This window comes from Cucurbita maxima, unplaced genomic scaffold (genome assembly GCF_002738345.1).
Source record: "Cucurbita maxima cultivar Rimu unplaced genomic scaffold, Cmax_1.0 Cma_Scf00002, whole genome shotgun sequence".
Taxonomy (NCBI): Eukaryota; Viridiplantae; Streptophyta; class Magnoliopsida; order Cucurbitales; family Cucurbitaceae; genus Cucurbita; species Cucurbita maxima.
Window position 1 is genome coordinate 2,654,937 of NW_019272018.1, and position 21,936 is coordinate 2,676,872.

The 21,936-nt window shown below is 37.5% G+C and overlaps 3 protein-coding genes and 1 pseudogene across 5 annotated transcripts in view; 3 read left to right on the forward strand and 1 right to left on the reverse strand.

Moving 5' to 3' along the window:
• LOC111498968 (serine/arginine-rich SC35-like splicing factor SCL30A) overlaps positions 1 to 3,919 on the reverse strand; it is a 4,666-nt gene extending 747 nt beyond the window's left edge. Inside the window, exons 1-6 of one of the 3 annotated variants that reach the window (XM_023150387.1) lie at positions 3,786 to 3,919; positions 3,284 to 3,479; positions 2,006 to 2,083; positions 1,050 to 1,214; positions 575 to 736; positions 45 to 456 (exon numbers count right to left, since the gene is read on the reverse strand). In XM_023150387.1, coding sequence (XP_023006155.1) covers positions 156 to 456; positions 575 to 736; positions 1,050 to 1,214; positions 2,006 to 2,083; positions 3,284 to 3,429 — 852 coding nt within the window. In that variant the 5' untranslated portion in view covers positions 3,430 to 3,479; positions 3,786 to 3,919 and the 3' untranslated portion in view covers positions 45 to 155. Of the gene's footprint in view, positions 1 to 44; positions 457 to 574; positions 737 to 1,049; positions 1,215 to 2,005; positions 2,084 to 3,283; positions 3,480 to 3,659 lie in introns of all 3 variants that reach the window. The other 2 variants (XM_023150378.1, XM_023150371.1) reach the window with 2 other exon arrangements.
• A 5,981-nt stretch (positions 3,920 to 9,900) lies between these two features.
• On the forward strand, positions 9,901 to 13,458 carry LOC111498926 (IQ domain-containing protein IQM2-like). Its single transcript, XM_023150292.1, has 9 exons — positions 9,901 to 10,079; positions 10,658 to 11,175; positions 11,251 to 11,365; positions 11,456 to 11,521; positions 11,620 to 11,708; positions 11,791 to 11,881; positions 11,971 to 12,210; positions 12,301 to 12,402; positions 12,486 to 13,458. The coding sequence occupies exons 2-9, from the start codon at positions 10,706 to 10,708 to the stop codon at positions 13,215 to 13,217; spliced, it is 1,905 nt and encodes a 634-aa protein (XP_023006060.1). The 5' UTR covers positions 9,901 to 10,079; positions 10,658 to 10,705; the 3' UTR covers positions 13,218 to 13,458.
• A 742-nt stretch (positions 13,459 to 14,200) lies between these two features.
• On the forward strand, positions 14,201 to 18,729 carry LOC111498927 (annotated as a pseudogene).
• Positions 18,730 to 19,196: 467 nt separating this feature from the next.
• On the forward strand, positions 19,197 to 21,539 carry LOC111465621 (succinate dehydrogenase subunit 6, mitochondrial-like). Its single transcript, XM_023110100.1, has 3 exons — positions 19,197 to 19,504; positions 20,463 to 20,565; positions 21,091 to 21,539. Exons 1-3 carry the CDS (start codon positions 19,319 to 19,321, stop codon positions 21,234 to 21,236), a joined length of 435 nt encoding a protein of 144 aa, XP_022965868.1. The 5' UTR covers positions 19,197 to 19,318; the 3' UTR covers positions 21,237 to 21,539.
• The last annotated feature ends 397 nt before the right edge of the window (positions 21,540 to 21,936 follow it).

Genomic DNA, 21,936 nt, shown 5'->3' on the forward strand with positions numbered 1-21,936 from the left:
AAAAAAAAAAAAAAAAAAAAAAAAAAAAAAAAAAAAAAAAAAAACGCTGCCCAACAATACAAACGAAAAGATGTCTCTAGCGGGAAATCTCAAACGAAATGTGGCAAAATAGTACATTGTAGTTTTTCTTCCCCAACTTCTGAGCGGGATGGTTGTTATCGACTAGGGCTCCTACCTCCGCCATTCAGTTCACTTCTATACTCCTCTTCGTGTCTTGGACTATGTCGTGGACTTCGGCTCTGGCTAATGCTTCTGCTCCTTCTCCTGCTCCTACTCAGCCTTCGGCCTCTTACAGGGCTTGGACTTCGACTTCCACCCCGTGGTGCTGGACTCTGACTTCTACTTCTTGCACCATCAAGTTGTGGGGATTGGGAGTACGACATACCACGGCTTGGCTGTCGTGGGTAGGACCTCTCTCGACTATCCCGTCTGCCACGTGGAGACGGGGATATGGATCTGCATTGGCATATTGAAAGACTTGAAGCTCAAAATGAAGTTACCAAAGGGAATCATAGAAATTATACTAGAAAAATACAGAACTGGAGATCAAATAGCTAACAAATTGAAATCACACCTAGAGTACGCCCTTTGTCTTGGTGGGGGGGATGCATAATCATAACTGCGAGACCGAGACCTTGCATGGCGTGGAGCTGGTGAAAAAGAACGCCTTGCATGGCGTTGAGGAGGAGAACGAGAATACCGTGGAGGAGATCTTCTACGATCATGAAACCGTCCACTGTTTGTACAACTGAAATATTAGTTTCGTTTCGGATATGCAATATTAAACTTGGCAGTGTGAACTAATAGGATGAGTTCTTTCAGCCCATTAAAAGCAGTTTCCAATTTATATTATATAATAGTTACCGTAGTTAAAAGTGATATCAAAGATTCCAAAATACTAAGAAAGAGCTTCCTTTCAAAAGCCATCCCAAACTCCCGTGAGCACAAGTGTTGGAAAACATATGCAAATGCACAAAATTATTTCACAGTTGAATACAAGTATCCATGTCTATAAAGAATCATAAATATATTAGGAGGAAGCTTCATACCTTCCTCTCTCCCTTGCCCTCATATCAGATGGCTTCTTCCTGTTTTCCTCAGCAAATACCACAGTTATCTCCCGACCTTGAAGAACACAGCCATCCATCTGATGTTTAGCATCTGCAGCATCGGCAGGATCTACATATTGAACAAAACCAAAACCACGAGGCTCTCTGCAAAATTGTCAGACAAATAAATCAAAAGGAAAAAAAGTTACAAAAAGGAAAATATAAAGCCACAGAATCAGGTCAGGTACTTCGCCTGCCCTAAACCTTTTCTAATAATAATGTCCATCATATCCCTTGCAATATGGAAGGTCTGTGATAATAAAGCAAGCACTTGGCTGCTGACCTTGCATGTGTCAGATTTAAGATGACTTGAAATTCTTCAAGACTTGGAACATCTTCTATGTAATCAAATCCAACTTCCTTCCAATCTTCACTACCATTAACATCATCTTCAATAGAACTCTAATTACTTGATGTCTTCTTCAAAACATTAGTTTCACTGTTAAATCTTCAAACATTCAATACACAGACTTGATACGTGATAAGGAAAAACAAAACAAAAAAAAAAGAACCAGAAAGAAAATATGCCCCCATCATCAAATGAATAATTTGAAAGATGAACATGAAGTAGGGCCTGCTTCACGAATTCATGAACATTGTTTTCCATAGATTGAACTACAAACATTTTGTCCAAAAGATGCATGGAAATGATTGAAAATACGATTTCTTTGTTACCCTTGCCTCTGAACCAATATGACAAAGCAACATAGAAAATAACCACAATGTTAGGAACAAAGCAATATATCAAGCATTTGTTAGAAACTAAAGATATTGGGTAAAACTTAAACAATTTCTTTGAAAACCATAAGAGCGAGGTGCAAAACTTCCCTTTATCAATAAAAAATTAACATCAGTACGAAAGAACCACAAGCTACATACAGCTAAGAAACGCTCACCCAGTATAATAGTCCTTTGGTAGGTATACGTCCTTAATAGCACCAAACTGTCCAAACTGTCTACGAAGATCCTCGGGCCTGCATTAAAAGAAATAAATGAGTGGCACACAAGATTTCATCATATTCTTACTAAGAATTTGATCAGTAAGCTACGAAGAATAACAGCATGGAGCAAAAGCATTTCTCTAAAAAATAATATGCAGTACTAAGTTCCAGAATAGTGATACAGCAATCTATTCCTAATTACAAATCACGTAGAGATATATAAAGAAACTTGATAATCAGAACAAGAACATGCCACCACATAAAATTACATGAATATAAGTCCCACAGAGAGATGATAAGTGGGAGAAAGAGTGAAACTGAAATATCTTACAGAATGAAAGACCCCCCATCCACCGACTACAAGACTGCATCCTAGCACCCAAATGAGATTGAAAAGAATCAATACTTTGGATAAAACTATGGCCATGCAGGAGAGTTTCTGATTCCGCTAAGGGCGCAGCGAGAGAGAAGAAAATGAAAGAAAATCTAATATATTTCTATAACTTAGCTTTAGTCTTCTTAAAGAAAAAGTACAATAGTGGTAAAACACACACAAACATAATGTAGTAAGGTGGCAACAATGTTTTTAAAGTGTCAAGCATGCTTGGGCAAAACAACCCTCCAAGGCTGTTAAGAAAAACTTATTTTGCTTAATGCAAAACAGAAACATTGACACAAAAAATAAATAGTATTTTGAATAATAATTACAGCTGAAAAAAAAAATGGTAGATTTCCACAAGATTCGTTGAAGATATAAAAATTAAAGTTAAACAGATCCTGAGCCACATCACAGCAAGCCTAATTGAGGGTTGGTGAATACCCAAACCCAAACACAAAGTGAGCGAACCTAGGGGCACCCTTAACCACATGTGGGTGGAGATTCAAATGGGCCCTAGGTAAGCTAGGAAGAAATGGAAGGCTCTTAGAAGACAAAGAAAGAGATTAAACAAGGTTCTCTGGTCCAGGGCATTTTGCTTCTTTCCGAAGCTGTCTAAATACGAATTCTCATCAATATTCTAATGTTCTAATACTCCAGGGAAAAGCCTCTTCAACTCCGTTATCTGGACAAAGTGGCTCGTTGTTACCCCTTCCTCTCCACCATTTTTTTTTTTCTTGATACTACGATGTATCTCCTATCAAAGCAAAACAAAATAAAACGATTTCCATTCCTTCTCGAGACTTTCTATAGAACTTTTGAGGGCAAAAAAACAAACAAACTCATCAAGAACAAACCTGCAGTCATGGCGAAGATTACGAACTAGAAGGCTAGTGGGAAGGTCTCTCCCACGTCCACCACCATAGCGTCCCCGAGGGCTAGGGCTCCTGCCCCTCCTGCCATAACCCCTTGGCGGCGATGGAGTGTAACTCCTACCCCTCATTTGCACAGTAACCAATGACAGGGGCCGGCTGTCCAAGAATCTCGCTGTACCTGAGCAAGTGAACAAGAGTTAACCATTAAAGAGTATTTCAACATGTCATGACAAGTTCTCAACACAGCTAAATTAATCCAGTAAACGAAGTACGCAGCTACAACGTAACAATAAACCTTAACTTGATGGAATCCCACATGAATATACGAAATTAAAAGCCAGAAATTGGAGGAAATTACCTCAAAATAGTGAAGCGAGAACAGATCGATGCAAGATGCTCAGTGTTTATAAAAATGCACTGGCCAAGATTTGGAAGTGTTGCGTGAATGTGAATGTTAATGCTTGAGAGAAAAAGTGAGGGATACCTTGAAGATGGAGCAAATCGAGCGCAGCTGAAGAACAAATTAGGGCACGAAGATGAAATTGAAGTCTCCTACGAGAAACAGACGGCGGCCCTTCAGATTTGTAAGTTTAGGGCATAGTTTTCAGCTGAAGATTAAAGAACTATATACAATATTAAATAAATATATAGAAAAGAACCGACCGCGCTGTTATATTAGAGATTTATCAATTTTATATAAAAATAAATAATTTTAAATATCAATTTTAAGCTTCTATTAAAAATAAAATAGAATCAGTTAAAGATATTTATTTATAATTAAATAAAATTATGGGTTCAAAAATTTTCGTAGGTCGTTAATATCTTAAATGTTCCTTATTCGTGACATTGTCGCGAGGAGATCGAGAGACTGAGATGTGATGGTGGCTTGAACCGAGTGTAGATCGAAGATGGAGGTGAGTACGAGAGAGTCACGACAAGAGGAGCATGAAAACTTGATATTGGCTTACGATCGAGAGTGACTCCACAGTAGTGTCTTAAGTTAATCAATGGTGATATGTTTTAACGATAGAAAAAAGAGAAAATGACGAGAGAGAGAGAGCGACGATGACCAGATAAGTGAGATTGAGGAAACCAATAATCACGATAGAGATAGCATGATCGAAAAAAGGCGGGTATAAAAGTGCTATATGAAAACTGTCTCACCATTTTTTTTTATTGTTGTTATTTTTAAATACCGGTAGCCTCACAGTGTAACAATTGAACTTGAACCAACTCGTAAATTAAAACACAAATTTTAGCGGTTCATCTTAACGATATAGCTAAATCCGTCATAGATATAATCTTATACAAAAGTTCAATAAGACAATATTGAGATAAAAGCTCTCAAGTATATGAAGCAGCATCGAGAAGCTAATATCAAGGTTGAGATGCTTCAAATGGATGAGGAAGTGTGCACGTGTTTATGTTGTTGAGATGCTAGTGGGTAATGTCGAGATGCTATCAACATTCAAACATCAAGCACAATTCAGAGTATTGAGCACAACATTGTTAATGAAAATTCAACGTTGAGACGTTTCATATCAGAGTCGAAACATTATCAATACAACTCCTAAAGCTTAAGAGCATCGCAACAAACATTGAGACACTATTTTCTTATGAATTTGAGCTTAATCTTCATTTTCTATTGACCCAGATGGTCAATTTAGAACAAAATATCTCATTTTGTCTCTATTCATCCAAAACGCTTCGATTGACTTAAAATCACTCATCCCTTACAAAATAGACAAATAAACACACGAAAGAAACAACGCACACGTGAGATAAGACATAAATAATTCATTTTAAGACGTTATCAGCAATGCGTACCAGTGATGAACGAGTCTTAATTGATGTGCTAGGTATAGAAATGGCTTATAGCGAAGCTTCTTGACACATGCACAATATACGATTGATTTGATGGGTGTGGCAACTATATAAGTTGCCACTCCAATTCATTGATAACATAGATTATTCATCATTGATGAGCTTAGAATTGGTAAAAAATTGCCACAATTTTTGAGTCAATGGGTATTAATGGCTCATAATATTAATGGTCGTAATTCATTTTGTGGCCATGTTAAGAATCATCGACCTCCACAATGGTATGATATTGTTCACTTTAAGCATAAATTTTCAAGGTTTTGCTTTGGACTTCCCAAAACGCCTCATTTCAATGAAGATAGTATTCCTTATTTATAAACTCATGATAATTCCATAAACCTAAAAAATTATAATATTTTATATAGATAAATCTATTCCATTTCAATTTGTGTTCTTACAGTAGAAGATGTTTATAGACACTTATAAAAAAAAATTTCGTTCTCCTCTCCAACCGACGTGGAATCTCACATACAACCACTCTCTTCTCACCCAATAACGAAAAAACTACCCTTGAAGGTGGTCGTTGACCACAAGCTTCTAACGTAACTACGAAAAGGCGGCTTGAGATATGTACACACGGGTAAGAGAGAGAATGAACAATTAGTACGTTCAATAAGAGCAAATTATCCTATTTGCTATTATCGAATCGAAAGTGTTCCGAACACGAAAGTCACTCATGCTAACCTTTCGACGTGTCGTGTGGGTGAAGTGTGTTTTTAAAAAAAAGAAAAATACAAAAAGTACCAATGTGCACTTTTCGACATTCAAAGGAAAACGCAAAACAAGCGTCGGTGACTTGGCGGCAAAAATGCACAAATAAAACAACGCGTTCTATGGAGATCACTGCAATGTGAGTATTAGCTGTCACGTAATCCCTCTCTCTGACGGTTACTCCTGACAAATCCATGCGAAACCATAAGACGTCGTTGACCATTTCCCCAACTCTCTCTCTCTCTCTCTCATTGGACTGTGACCCACCATCTACGTGTTTTTATCATAGCCCTCCACACCCTCCATCCTGCGGCGCCGGCACCACCAAATTCTCTTTTATGGGCATCTTCGTAAATTCCTCTCACCACTCACGTGCCACTCGTTTCGTACGGGTCAAAAGTACACTGATCGCCACTTCATTTTTTTTAATTAAAAAATATTTTTTTTTTGCATGGGGTTGCACGTGTGACAGTTGTAGATCTGCCTCGCTTTTTGGAGTTCGGTGGTAAATAAGAAATTATCAATTAATGAAAATTCTTATAATAATAACAATAATATAAGTTTGACATTTGATATGAAATAAAATAAAATAAAATAAAGTTTTATTTATTTATTTACTAAATCGCGTAGGTTCCATTATGTTAAGTTTATGGGATTATTTATTGGAAGAATCTTGACTATCTTTTATTTATTTAAGTTAGGTAAAGTTAGAGGTACGATTTTGTACCAAACAACGAAAACTAACATTAAGTCGGTGATACCGTGCCTCATCTAACAAATATTTTATTTATGATATATATCATTCATAAATATGCATGAGGTCCCGTAACTAATATTCGTCGCTCGAATCAAGGTAACAAGAGGAGGGAGGACAGCGAGGGAAAGTCGTGATATTTATTACACGTAGTACGGAGCTAGGTTTGACCTTTTTGTTTGCACACCGTCACAAAACACAATTGTATTATAAATGAGGGGTTCGAAAAGTAAGCTTCCAAAAACATTAGCAGTCCAAGTCCCCACCTCACTTTTTATAAAAAAGTAAGGAATACCGACCTTTCCAACTGGACTTTGACACATAGCTCGAGAGATTATTCTACAAGATTGAAACTATATGACCAATTATTCTATAACACGCTAGGTTTAAATCCTCTTTTCACTTATAAACCTTTAAATTTATTTCATTCGAGTCTTTGAAACCTCATTAGTTAAGCTTCGATTATGCGACTTTTTTCTTTTCTAAATATTATAAAAATTAATAATAACTTTGTGTTTAATAATATTTTTTTTAGTGTTAAATTCTATATTATTTTAAACATAATATTAATAAGACAATAAATAAATAAAATAATTTGAGTTCAAAACACTCGCACACGTCATCATATAAAATTGTATATTTTCCATAAAAAAAACAATGTGTGAACACATTTTTATATATTTATTTATTTATTTATTTATTTTGGATTTTTGGTATAAATAATTTTATATGCATGGTCATACTTGTCTACTTTCCGACAAATTTAATTATTTATTATAGCTTTTATATCATTTAATTGTTAATTAATTAATATTTTTCTATTGTTATAAAGTAAAATTTTTGCTTGTGACACCTCTTTATTTTTTATTTTTAGCATCAACCATGATTATAATTAAATATAATTTTTTTAAATATCAGTGAATAAATTAATTAATATGTTCAAATTATTAATGTTAGGATAAAAATTGATGTATTATCTATGTTGTACCGTCTTTTTATTTTATAATATTTTTTTAAAAAAATGAAATGGATGCATTTAATTATTTGACATATTAATAAATTCAATAATAATAAAAATGAGCACACAATTAATAAATTAGGAGAGGAAATTAGATTTGTCCAAAAATATAATAATTTAGAAAATAGTTGGTTGGCACGTGTTAGACCAATGGGGGGACAGAGTACAGGCCATTCCACAGACCATAACAAATATATAGAGAAAAAAATATTATAAAATATATAAAATAAATAAATAAATAATTAATTAATGGGTGTGGAAAAAAATTAAGTCTTTTGAAAGATCAATTCAAATCCACTAACTAATTTATTTGATAAATCCAATTTTCCTTTGAAATGTTCTCAAAGTTTATAAGTTTCAAACCCTATTTTGGATTTCTTTAAGGAAAAAATTTAATTATCATTAAAAAAAAAAAAAAAAAAAACTCTATTAAATATATTATAAAATTGAAGTTTTTTCTGTCCCTCGAAAAAAATTGTCAATATGAACATAGCTCAATTTGTAAGTACGAGCTTCAACTTGAATTTGTATTGGGTTTATCTCGTGGAGGGAAAATCCAAAATTGAGTTGTAGTCTTGTTGTTTGTCATCTCGACACATTCCTTCTCTCCCCAGCATTGTCCCTCACAGAAAGAAAGAGAGCAAAGTCCTAACCCAACATGTGGGTCCGCTAACGTAAAGCGAGGAGTTTAGTCTGAACAGGTGAAACAAAGTCACTTTCGGAACCATACTTTCTAACAATATCATTCTCTTTAACCTACGAGATTGTAACAAAGACTTGGTCTTTATCGAATCCAGAATTATATAGCTTTACCATTTGTGAAGTTATAAATACATATCAAATCACGTATATGAATCCGACCCATTTAAAATCTTGAATTAGACAAACCTACTGAAATAAATACACATTAAATGGTAGATTAACGAAGTTGGATTGAGTCAGTAGAGTAGATTAAGTTAGCCAAATTTGGCTGAAATGAAAACAACTTGTCAATGGTAGAATTTAATGGCACATCAAAAGCCTTTTCAATTGTTAAGGAACCTTCCCCATAAGCTTCCTAATTTCTCACTCTCTCTCCAATTTAGATCGTAATCGATAATAAATGAAATAATCTCTGTTGGATGATGAAAGTCCCACATTGGCTAATTTAGGGAATGATCATGGGTTTATAAGTGAGGAATACTAACTCCATTGATATGAGGTATTTTGAGAAGCCCAAAGCAAAGCCATGAGAGCTTATGCTCAAAGTGGATAATATTATACCATTGTGGAGAGTCGTGTTCTTCTAACAATCTTGACTCATTTTTTTCTAGAAAGTATTTTAGTGTAATGGTTTTATTTTATGTATTTTCAATTCGAATAGACGATATTGTCATCTTTGACTTTTTCTTTAGCGCTCCTTCTCCAAACTTTAAAATGCATCTGTAAAGGGAAGGTTTTCACACTCTTATAGATATTGGTTTGTTCTCCTCTCCAACCGATATCACAATAAATATATATATATATATATATATTAATTTTGAATTTTCTAAATCTATTCACAATAAATTTATTTATTTCTTTAAATAAGAGAAAGAAAAAAAAAAACTGATTAAAGAAATAAAAAACTGTTTAATATATATTAATTTGAAAAAGAAATGTCCCCGTCCCAAAAATTATAATTTTATTTATAACTATTAATAAAATAAATTGTTTTAACAAAATGAAAAGGGTGAAAGGATAAAATTAAAATATTTTTATTCCATCGAGTAAATCTAAATAATATACTATTTTTCTTCAGCTAACTTTAAATTTATTTGTATTTTACTTCATTAAAAATAATATTTATATGTTATGAAATTTTAATAAGTTAAAAAATATAATATTTAGATTTTAATAATAAATAAACTTGTAAATATCTTCAACTTTTGGAATGGTTGTCAAGATGGGAGTTAGTGAGCATGTGATGTCCGAGTAAACGAGAATTGCATGAATGAATTGAGACCACATCCAAACGAGAACAATCATAAGGATAGAATGATACTGACATCTTATATCGGTTGAAGATGAGAATAAAATATTCGTTATAAGGATATGGAAATCACGTTTTAAAATCGTGAGACTGACGAGATGGATAGTATGGACTTGAAAAAGAATTAAAAAAAAATATTCAAAAGGGGGAACCAAGATACTAAATGGACTTTATTCCAAAAATTAGAGCATTTAAAATATGGTTTTGGTTGGAAAGTCGCGTACCAGCCGTCCTCTCTGCTCTGGTGGGAAAGTCTCTTTCACTCCCTCTTCCGCTTGTCCCTTCGATTCCTTTATAAATCCAAACTCATCACCCTTTTCTATTCCTCTCAACATTTCTCTCCAACACTCATTCTTTCACATTTAATCAAAATCCCCACCTCAAAACTTCCCTCCGATTTAAGGTATAAATCCGCCATTACAAGCTTCTCTTGCAACACCCACCTGTTGTTTTGCTATTTTTGTGTGTTTTCTGATCAAATGAGCTCTTCCCAGTTCTTTGTTTCATTGATATTTGCTTCCATTGGAGTGTTCTGCTAGTTTTTGTAGATGGGTCTGTGTGTAATGCTCGTTTTCTCTTTGTTTTTTTGTCCCCTGAATCATTGTTGGTTACTTAGTTTTGAAGGTTGTGGTTGTTTGGTTCTTTTAGAATCTGGGTTTCTAAATGAAATGAGTCTTTTACCTGTTCCTGACCCGTAACACAGATCTATGATTCTAGAACAGGCTTGTTTGTTTGCTGCTGTTCTTGTTTTAATCTAGAACAGTCTTGTTGTTGGGCTTGAACATGAAGAGATTCTCATTGGATTTCATCATTTGTATGTTTTACTTCTTTGTTTTGTTTTAAAATATGTTTGTGGTTTGATTATGTGTGTCCTTTTTTAAACTTAAATTCAGTTTGTGTGTTAAGGGGTTGATTTTGTCCATTTTTTTCTGTTTGTTGGATTTTTCTTTCTCATTTCTGGGTGGTTTCTTGTTGTTACAGGAATACTGTTCGTTATCTTGGTGTTGCTGAGCCAATATTTTTGCAGAAATGGGGGCTTTCTTTTCCTGCCCTTTGGCTCAGTACATTCATGTAGAAGATTGGATAAAATCTATTGTAAAATCCATAAGTTTTGGAGATGATGAAGTGAGAACTTTGGTGCGATCCGTCAGTTTCAATAGCCGAGATTTGGAGAGTAAAATAATGAGATCGGTCGGGTCGGGGAGGATGGCATTAGAAACATCTGTTAGCTTCAAAGGTGGAGAGTTGGAGAAGATGGATTCAATGGAAGCTGCAGCTACTCGAAAGGATGAAGAATTGCACGTAGTAGCTGATAGTCCCAAAAGTAAAGAGATAGAGAATCAAACTCCTAGATCGGAGACTCGTGATGCGATCAAAACGACATGTCTCGATCCAACCAACCCAAAGCACATAGCAGCTATGAAATTGCAGAAAGTTTATAAAAGCTTCCGAACGAGGAGAAAGCTGGCTGATTGTGCAGTTCTTGTAGAGCAGAGTTGGTATGTTCTTGCTTGTGTCTTTGCTCTAAGATGGATCTATTTTATGCTTGTATATAATGGTGATCTTTGTTGCAGGTGGAAACTCTTGGATTTTGCTGAGCTCAAGAGGAGCTCCATATCATTTTTCGGTATTGAGAAACACGAAACTGCCCTTTCACGGTGGGCTCGAGCAAGAACCAGAGCTGCCAAGGTAAATTTTAACATGTTTTTACCAGCTCTTGTCATGAACTTACCTACACCAGAAAAGTTTTTGACCATATGTTTTCAAACATCATTACAGGTTGGAAAGGGTCTGTCCAAAAATGAAAAAGGTCAAAAGCTTGCTTTACAGCACTGGCTCGAGGCGGTAAGTCTATTGAATTTGATAAATAAAGTGTTACCCAGTTCCTATTTTTGGTCACCAACTCGGTATCACTAACTTTATTGTTCTTTTTCTTTTGCCAGATCGATCCACGACATCGATATGGTCACAACCTACAGTTCTATTATGTTAAGTGGCTTCATTGTCAGAGTGGACAACCCTTTTTCTATTGGTGGGTAAACTTTGACCAAAATTTCGAAGCATCAATACTAAAATTCTGGTTTTCGAGAAACTAAAAGTTGTGCGCGAACCAGGTTGGATATAGGAGAAGGGAAGGAAGTAAATCTTGTTGAACAATGCCCCAGGGTGAAACTTCAACAGCAGTGTATCAAGTACTTGGGTCCGGTGAGGCTCTAAAACTTGTATCGACTCGTTCTTTGTTCGCATAGTTTGTGTTATATATGAAATATTGAATCATTCATGTGTTCTTTCAGCTGGAAAGAATAGCTTATGAAGTTGTCGTGGAGGATGGGAAGTTCATGTACAAGGTATCCAGGGAACTCCTTCACACGACCGGAGTCGATAAGCACGTGAAGTGGATATTTGTTCTCAGCACCTCTAAAGCTTTTTATGTTGGCAAGAAACAGAAGGGTACATTTCAGCATTCAAGTTTCTTGGCAGGAGGAGCCACGTCGGCTGCTGGAAGATTGGTTGTCGAAAATGGGATTCTGAAGGTAAACGACAGAGAGCTGTTAAAAGTTTCATTATTCTTTATATTCTCGAGTTCTTATGATTTAACAACGATTCTTCGTCCTTTTTAACAGGCAGTTTGGCCTCATAGCGGTCATTATCGTCCCACAGAAGAAAACTTTCAGGAACTTATCTCCTTCCTTACAGAAAACAATGTCGACCTCACTGATGTAAAGGTGAGAAATGGAAAGCATGGATCTAAGATGTTGTTATGAAATGAGAACATAGGTTGACATGTTTTTCTTTTTATTCAATTCAGATGAGTCCAGATGACGAGGAAGACAATGGACTACAAATGCAAAAGAGCAGTCTTCATGTTCGACTCGGCTCGACCGAGGAGGATTGGGTTCAACAGTTGAGTCATGGTCCCGATGATGGCATAGCAGAGATCATGGCTGAAGAAATGACTGGCAATAAATCAGATTTGCCAGAGAAAGAAACATGGGGGACTACCAAACTATTTGAATCCAAGAGGTCAATCAATCTGAGTACAAAATTAACCAATCTTCACATACCAGATAGGGTTCACCTGATTGAGAAACTCGAGATGGAAAACCAAGAAATGAGATCAGAGCTAGATACCGAAGCTCCAACGAAAAACTTGTTACAAGAGGAAAGTGAGAGTTATGAGATAGAGATCATCCCGGACAATTCAATACTGAATAGAATAAACTCACACAAAGAAACAAAATCATATCAACTGGGCAGGCAGCTATCTTGCAAATGGACAACTGGTGCAGGCCCCCGAATTGGGTGTGTTCGTGACTATCCAGTCGAACTTCAGATCCGAGCATTGGAGCAGGTCAGCTTGTCACCAAGAAAGACGGCTGTGCAGTCTGAATTTCATTGCTCGCCGAAGGTTGTCAGTATGCTCAGCCCGAGGTTGTCTAGGCCCATTGATATGATTCACCGAAGCAATACACAAACTTCTTCTCCTTTGTTCAAGGGAACATCAGCCGCAGCAGACTTGGTAATGACTGTTGATTCCTGATTATTCTATTCATTCATTATTTGTGGATGGAAGAAAATATGATACAAATATTTGTTATTCATTCCTTTCTTTAAGTGTACAGATAAATCTTTGTACTATGATCAATTTTACTTGTGAGAAATGAGAAGAAACATGAAATTATACATAGAAGTAGATAGATACACACATGCATATGGCTATAACTGGCCACTGATTTCACAATATGTATTGTTTCTCTTGAATGATATTATAATTTTGAGTTCCTCTTTTCCCTTTGAGGGCTAAATTGTGTATAGATGCTACGTATAGAAACCCTTTATGAGACCAATACTAGGGCAGGGTGGAGACGGGGACCGTGCAAGGGAAGTGTCTAGGGTCCCTTGACAAGAGGGACAAAGTGCGGGGGTGAATCTGATGATCTTGTTCAACTTGCTTGCCTAACGACATCTTGAGTTTTGTTGAGTCTCAAAAGAATAAAAAATAAAAAACATCTTTCACCTGTTTAGCTAATGGGGAGAAATCTCTTCTGCTCTCTCTCCCATTCTTTGCTCTATTCGTGATGAATCCCACGAGTTAAATGGATATTTCCTTAGGGCTTTGTGGCTCATTCTTAAGCACACGTAGAGAGATAATGATAGACCTGCAACGGAATCAACGAAAACAAATGAAAGGGGAAGAGCGACGAAGAAGAGGAGGAATCTTGGAAAGAGCGTTTTGTTGATGAGTATAATGAAAAAACTTGTAATTTTGAGTTACATAGAGATATTATATGTTGTTCGACACGACTGATATGGGAGAATCTTCGTCTCAATCCTCAAATGGAAAACATACCTGTTTTTTTGCTGTTAATGCATTGTTGTGGGCTTGAAAATTAAGGGAAACTCTCCTTGGACTTCAAGTTTAGCATTTATATCTTGCATTTCTTTGTTTTCTTATAAAGTATCCTTGGGATTGATTGTGCGTTGGTCTTTTTGTAAGCATAAATTCTACTTGTTTGTTAAGAGATTGACTCTGTCTGTTCCTTGAAGATTTATCACTTCTTTTGTGTTCAATTCTTCATTCTCATTTCTGGGTTGCTTATTGTAGCAGGAATAGTGTTCATCTTAGCTTTGCTGAACCAGTGTTGCTAATATGGGGGCTTTCTTTTCGTGTCCATTGGCCAAACACATTGGTGTCGGAAATGGGGTCGAATTGCAGAGGACAGCATTAGAATCATCTGTTAGCTTCAAAAGTACAGATTTGAAGAAGAATACTGAGGAGGAAGAGTTGCATATTGTAGTGAATAGTCCGAAGAGCGAAGGCATGGAGAATCGATCTCCCAGAGCTGAGAGTTGTGATGGGATCCAAATGATTATGGGCCTTGGTCCAACGAACCGGGAGCATATGGCTGCAACGCAATTGCAGAGAGTTTATAAAAGCTTCAGAACCAGGAGAAGGCTGGCTGATTGTGCAGTTCTTGCAGAGAAGAGTTGGTATGTGTGCGGGCTCATGTCTTTGGTCATAATCAAAATGGAAGCATTATGAGTTTGTTCACAAAGGTTGTCTTTGTTTCAGGTGGACACTCTTGAATTTTGCTGAGCTCAGGAGGAGTTCCGTGTCGTTTTTTGACATTGAGAAACACAAAACTGCTGTTTCGCGATGGTCCCGAGCAAGAACCAGAGCTGCCATGGTAAATTTCACCATGTTTTTTGAACCTACCAAACATCTTTTAAGGATCTAATCATATGTTTTAAAACATCATTACAGGTTGGAAAGGGTTTGTCCAAAAATGAAAAGGCTCAAATGCTTGCTCTACAGCACTGGCTTGAGGCTGTTATGTCTATTGGTCTCGAGAACTAAATTGTTACATAGTCGTCCTTGTTTTTGATTATGAACGTGCTGTTACTAATTAGATTTTCCTTTTCTTTTCTTCAGATCGATCCGCGACATCGATATGGCCAGAACCTACAGCTCTATTATGAAAAATGGCTTCATTGTCAGAGCCAACAACCCTTTTTCTATTGGTAAATATTCCTTGATCCAAATTTAAAGCTTCAACATTAGAATTCAGGTTTTTTGGAAACTAAAGTTTTAGAGTATAATAGGTTGGATACTAAGTGTGAGATACCAAATCGGTTGGAAAGGGGAACGAAACATTCTTTATAAGGTTGTGGAAACCTTTCCTAGCAGACGCGTTTTAAAACCTTGAGAGGAAGTCTGTAAGAGAAAGCCCAAAGAGGACAATATCTTCTAGCGGTGGGCTTAGGCCGTTACAAAGGGTATCAAAGCTAGGTTTCGGGCAGTGCATTTGTAACGGCGCAAGCCCACCTCTAGCAGACATTGTTCTCTTTGGGCTTTCCCTCAAGGTTTTAAAACATGTATGTTTGGAAGAGGTTTTCACACTCTTATAAAGAATATTTTGTTCCCCTCTCCAACCGATGTGGGATCTCACAATTCACTCCCTTTGGGGCCCAGTGTTCTCGTTGACACTTGTTCCTCTCTCTCCAATCGATGTGGGATCTCACAATCTACCCCCTTCGGGGCCCAGCATGCTTGCTAGTACTTGTCCTCTCTCAAATCAATTGTGAGATCCTACATCGGTTGGAGAGGAGAACGAAACATTCTTTATATGGGCGTGGAAACCTCTCCCTAACAGACGCGTTTTAAAACCTTGAAAGGAAGTCTGGAAGGAAAAGCCCAAAGAGGACAATACCTGCTAGCAGTGGGCTTGGGTCATCGAAGTATAAATATGAAAACAAGATAAACACAACATGAACACAGTAACACGTTGTTTTGTGAAAATCTAAGACACAACACTTGCTAAAATCTACTTCTTAAAGTTGATGTGCTTTAAAGATGAGTTTGATGTATTTTTCGCACTAAGAATTTAGTACTTATCATTCTTAACAAGCATACGACATGCATACTCGTATTGCCTTTGTAAAATTAGCGTACATATTATATTGAACTATAGCAAGTATCCAACACGTGTCCAGAGGTGCTAGAGTGTTAGACGTGTTAGATGTCGAAACGTTACACAAACTAAAGCGCATATGCTTTTTAGGTTGGATATAGGAGAAGGGAAGGAATTAGATCTGGTTGAAGAGTGCCCCAGAGTGAAACTTCAGCAACAGTGTATCAAGTATTTGGGCCCAGTGAGCCTCTCATTCATTCTTTATCTGCATAATCTGTATTACATATGGAATGTTGAATCATCCACATGTTTTTCTTTCAGTTGGAAAGAATAGCCTATGAAGTTGTTGTGAAGGATGGGAAGTTCATTTACAAGCAATCTGGGGAACTTGTTCACACGACCAGAGTCGATAAGCACGAGAAGTGGATATTTGTTCTCAGCACCTCGAAAGTCTTGTATCTTGGAAAGAAGATGAAGGGCACGTTTCATCATTCGAGTTTCTTGGCTGGAGGAGCCACATTGGCTGCTGGGAGATTGGTTATCGAAAATGGCATCCTACAGGTACAAGTTTCTTTCTCCTCTTTTCCCTGGAGTTCTTATTATCTGAACTGTGAGATCCCACATCGGTTGGAGAGGGAAACAAAGTATTCTTTATAAGGGTGTGGAACAATATTTGCTAGTGGTAGGTTTGGGCTATTACAAATGGTATCAGAGTCAGACACCGAGCGGTGTGCCAGCGAGGACGTTGGGCCTCGAAGGGGGGTGGACTGTGAGTTCCCACATCAATTGGAGAAAGGAACGAGTGCCAGTAAGAACGCTTGACCCCTTATTGGAGAGAGGAACTGAGTGCTAACAAGGACGCTGGGCCCCGAAGGGGAGTGGATCGTGAGATCTCACATCGGTTGGAGAGAGGAATGAAGCATTCTTTATAAGAGTGTGGAAACCTCTCCCTAGTAGACACGTTTTAAAACCTTGAGGGTAAGGCCGAAAGGGAAAGCCCAAGAGGACAATATCTAATAATGGTGGGCTTGGACTGTTACAAATGGTATCAGAGTCGGACATCGGGCAGTGTGCCAGCGAGGACGCTAGGCCCCGAAGGAGAGGTCCCACATTGATTGGAGAGAGGAACGAGTGCCTGCGAGGACGTTGGGTCCTGAAGGAGGTGGATTGTGAGATCTCACATCGGTTGGAGAGAGGAATGAAGCATTCTTTATAAGAGTGTGGAAACCTCTCCCTAGTAGACACGTTTTAAAACCTTGAGGGTAAGGCCGAAAGGGAAAGCCCAAGAGGACAATATCTAATAATGGTGGGCTTGGACTGTTACAAATGGTATCAGAGTCGGACATCGGGCAGTGTGCCAGCGAGGACGCTAGGCCCCGAAGGAGAGGTCCCACATTGATTGGAGAGAGGAACACGTTTTAAAACCTTGAGGGTAAGGCCGAAAGGGAAAGCCCAAGAGGACAATATCTAATAATGGTGGGCTTGGACTGTTACAAATGGTATCAGAGTCGGACATCGGGCAGTGTGCCAGCGAGGACGCTAGGCCCCGAAGGAGAGGTCCCACATTGATTGGAGAGAGGAACGAGTGCCTGCGAGGACGTTGGGTCCTGAAGGAGGTGGATTGTGAGATCTCACATCGGTTGGAGAGGGGAATGAAACATTTTCCCCTCCCTAGCAGACGCATTTTAAAAACCTGTAGGGGAAGTTCGAAAGTGAAAGCTCAAAAAGGACAATATCTGCTAGCCCTAGACTTAGACTGTTACATAAATTGCATGTCTTCAACCTCGAGTGTTCATTTAACGATAGTTTCTCGTCTTCGTATCAGGCAGTTTGGCCTCATAGTGGTCATTACCGTCCCACAGAGGAAAACTATCAGGAATTTGTCTCCTTCCTTGCAGAAAACAATGTCGATCTCACAGATGTAAAGGTGAGAACTGAAATCTTCTTTTCTAGTGAAACTGGAACATAGGTTAACATCTTTCTTTTAATTAAATTCAGATGAACCCAGATGATGAGAAAGACAATGTAGAGCAAACGCAAACGAGCAGTTCATCGAAGGAGTCGAGTGCTGGTCTGGATGATGGATCTGTGGCCATTGTTGCTGAAGAAACGAGCAGCGATAAACCCGATTCGCCAGAGCAAGAACCATCGTCGACCGGAAGTTGTAAGGTAGATATCATCCCTGATGAATCAATACTGAAAAGAATAAACTCACACAAAGAAACAAAATCATATCAACTGGGAAAGCAGCTATCCTGCAAATGGACAACTGGTGCAGGCCCCCGAATCGGGTGTGTTCGTGACTATCCCGTAAAACTTCAGCTCCGAGCATTGGAAAAGGTCAGCTTGTAGCCAAGAAAGGCGGCTGCTCAATCCAAATTCCGATCGTCACCTCCAGTTTCCAGAACGCTGAGCTCAAAGGTGTCTAACCAAGTGCTATGATTCACCAAAGTGATACACAATCTTCTTCATAGGCAGCGGACAGTGTTAATGACTGTGGTGGATTCCTAATTATTTATTCCTTTCCTTCAAAATACAAATATTTGTCATTCTTCTCATACACACCATTGTATGTGGCTATAACTGGCCTCTGATTGAATGACACTTGGCAATCAAACAACCATGATTTGCATAGGCTAATGTTATTATGCTGGAACACTTTTAAGATCCTCAGAGCGTAGGTCGACCATTGAGCTTTTAGATGATAATTATTGTCTTATCCGGTGAGACATGCTTGGATCTTGTTTTTTAAGGAAAGGACCGGAGAGTTCTGAGACAACTTGGGCCAGTAGTAGTGGGAATTCTCCTATTCCCTAGTCAAAGACTTGGTTGAATGCGATATCTACTTCACGAGGAACAATATAGATGTAGATGATACCATCATAACCTCTCTTTTCGTACCGCTAGAGATGCTTAATGCAACTTCGCCAAACCCTAATCCCTAAATTAACTCGAATTAAATGGATCCTAAAATTAGTTTAACAAATATCGTTTGGGCCAAAATGAAAAATGGGCTTTAGTATTGGGCCTTAGGTGGGCCCAATTGTAGAGAAGTCCAGCAGCCTCGGCCTTCATTATTTTTCCTGACAGAAACAAAAAGACGAAACAAAACAAAAGGAGCTTTCAAGAACCAGATTGCAGAGCTTGTAGAGAACAGCCATCGGCCGTCGGGGGGTTCTTCTGCTTTCAATCGGATTAGTTTCTGTATTCTCAAATCACCGCAACAATTATGGAAGATTCTTCCTCTCAATCCTTCTTCAGGAAGCACTGGGAGGGCTACAAGGAGTTTTGGTCCGAGAGATTCTCGATCCTCGACAACTATTCCCCTTTCGTCCAGCGCGAGAAGCCCCTTCCTTCCTGGTCTGACTCCGATGTCGAGGAGTTTATTGCTTCCGATCCCGTTCATGGCCCCGTCGTAAATCATCTTTCACTTTCCCTTTCTTTTACTTCCTGCTATGGCCTTTCAGATTTATTAATTGTTCATTGGTGTGTCTTAAATTAAATGTGTTCGTTCACACTTTCTCCTTGATACTTGGTAAAACAGCTGGAGGTCAATGGAAATGATTATTTTTACTTTGAGTTTGGGATAATCTATAATTTCTTAGCCCAATGATTGTTGATGCCAAATGGTTATGATCTTGCATTCCTTGTCTCCCTACCCTTGTTGTGCAGTATTGCTTTGAAAATTGTTATAATTCTCAATCTTCTGGTGCGGTGTATAGTGTGATTATTCGTGAGGAACAGGGCCAAATATTTCCTTTTAACATGCTTTTCATGATCAGCAGTTTATCACTCAGTGTTGCCCATTACAGAACTAATTATTGTCTTGAAATCGTTTTGATCATAATAAGTGAAATAATACTTTGCCTAATAATTGGAGTATTATGATTACAATCAAATTGATTTGTTTCATTTAACTCTTTTTCTCGGTTTGTTTAAATTCATTGTTCACTCATGATATATTGGTAGATGGTTGTCATCATTCTGATTAATGGAACCTTTTAGCACACCTACTTCCCTGGTTTTTGTTTGATTTTTATATGCAAAAGTAATTTCCTGTTTATCTTTTGGTTATCATCTGGACTAATATTTATGCCTATAATGCTATCTAGTTAGATCATGGATTCATATTGTGATCTCCCATGCCTTCTTAAGGTGAACTACTTGGTCTGGGTGCATTCTCTACGTCGTTTTTCGTTAGCGTATTCCTACGCATTCTTCCTTATGAAATTCCAATAATTACTTAGGCAGCATGTCTACTTAGAGACTACCGGGTTAAGCATGGTTGACATTATGTTTCACATTTTACTAAGAGCTTTACTATACATATCCTTTGGATTCCTCGTTTACAAGCTGCTCATTTTCTTTTTCAGTTGAAGACTGCCAGAGAAGCTGTAAACTTTGGTCTTACAGGAAGCCTTATTGGAGCTGTGTCAACTGCAGGCGTTGCCTGGAAGTACTCTAGAAGTTTGCATGGTATTCAACCTTGTCTCTCCACTTAACTGCTTCATATTAATCAATGAATAGCAGTAGCATTCAAACTATCATTTATCTCTCAGTACTCATTTCTTAATTTCCATTTTCATGCAAGTCTAATATATTCTCAACCCATGAAGAACATTTTATCATCAGCTAGAACCTTGAACGATACTTAATTATGTCCACAGCTTGATGAAGTCATGACTTTGGTTGAGACGAATGAATACTGGCTTAAAATAATTCCTATTTTTTGTTTTTATGAGGTGATATTTTAGATTAGTTTAGGAGTCTCAAGTTGAAACGTGATGTCTTTTGGTAGAGAATAGTGAAGTCCTCAAGGTTCAAATTCTTGAGAGGCCCATTTCTAAAAGAGTTGAGGAGCTGGGTTTATATGTCAAGACCTTGGGAATTATTTCTCTATGTTTAAATCTGCTTCAAAGCAAGCCACAAGACACAATAAGTGCATCTAGCTTGTTAAACATTTGGTTGCTTACCCTGTAGCTGTGTGTTTGACATTGACAGGTGCTGGGCTGTCGTTCCTTGCGGGAGGTGCATTCGGTTGGACTTTCGGCCATGAGATTGCGAATCATTGGTATCAACTCTACAGGGTGGACACCATGGGAGCACAAGTTAAGTTTATGGAGTGGTGGAGAAACAAGAGCGAGTGACGTTTTTAGACTCTGATTTGCAGTTGAAGCAACAACACTCGCACTGCTGCTGCCATCTAAAATAAAAATGAAGTGCAGCTTTGTTGAAACACAATGGTTGATTGGTTTGTTTTTATGAGTTTAGAAAAGGACTATCCTTTTATTTTTATCTTCTGGAAATGACTGGTTCTCATTTGTAAGCTGTACTCATCTTTACCAATAACTACATCCAATCCTGCCTTCTTTGTAATACCTGACGGACAAAGTGAGCTTTACTGCTTGATTTTCGGCCTTCTTTCTTGATCCAACTTCATGATCCTTCGAGATTTATTTGTGCTTGGTTTAGAATATCCTCCTTTTAAATCTTTCTACTTGGTTTATATGAAATATATAAATTAGTATTAAAAACTAGGGTAATTTAAAAATTAACGACGAAAGCTTGAGAAACATTACAATAATGTTTGTAGATTTTCGAATTATGACATGGAAGTATCGAGGGCAAAAAAGCCTTTTCTTTTCTTTTCTTTTTTTCTTAATGTTATTAGGAAAGTCGAACCATGAGAGTTTACGCTTCAAGGTAGACAATATTATACTATTGTAGTAATGTGGAAGACTAATAAATAGAATCATGATAGATGAGTTATACCGCCCAGAACTCTAATATATTGAGTGACTAACAATATCAAATTAAGTTTTTTTTTTTTTTTTTTTTTTTTTTTTT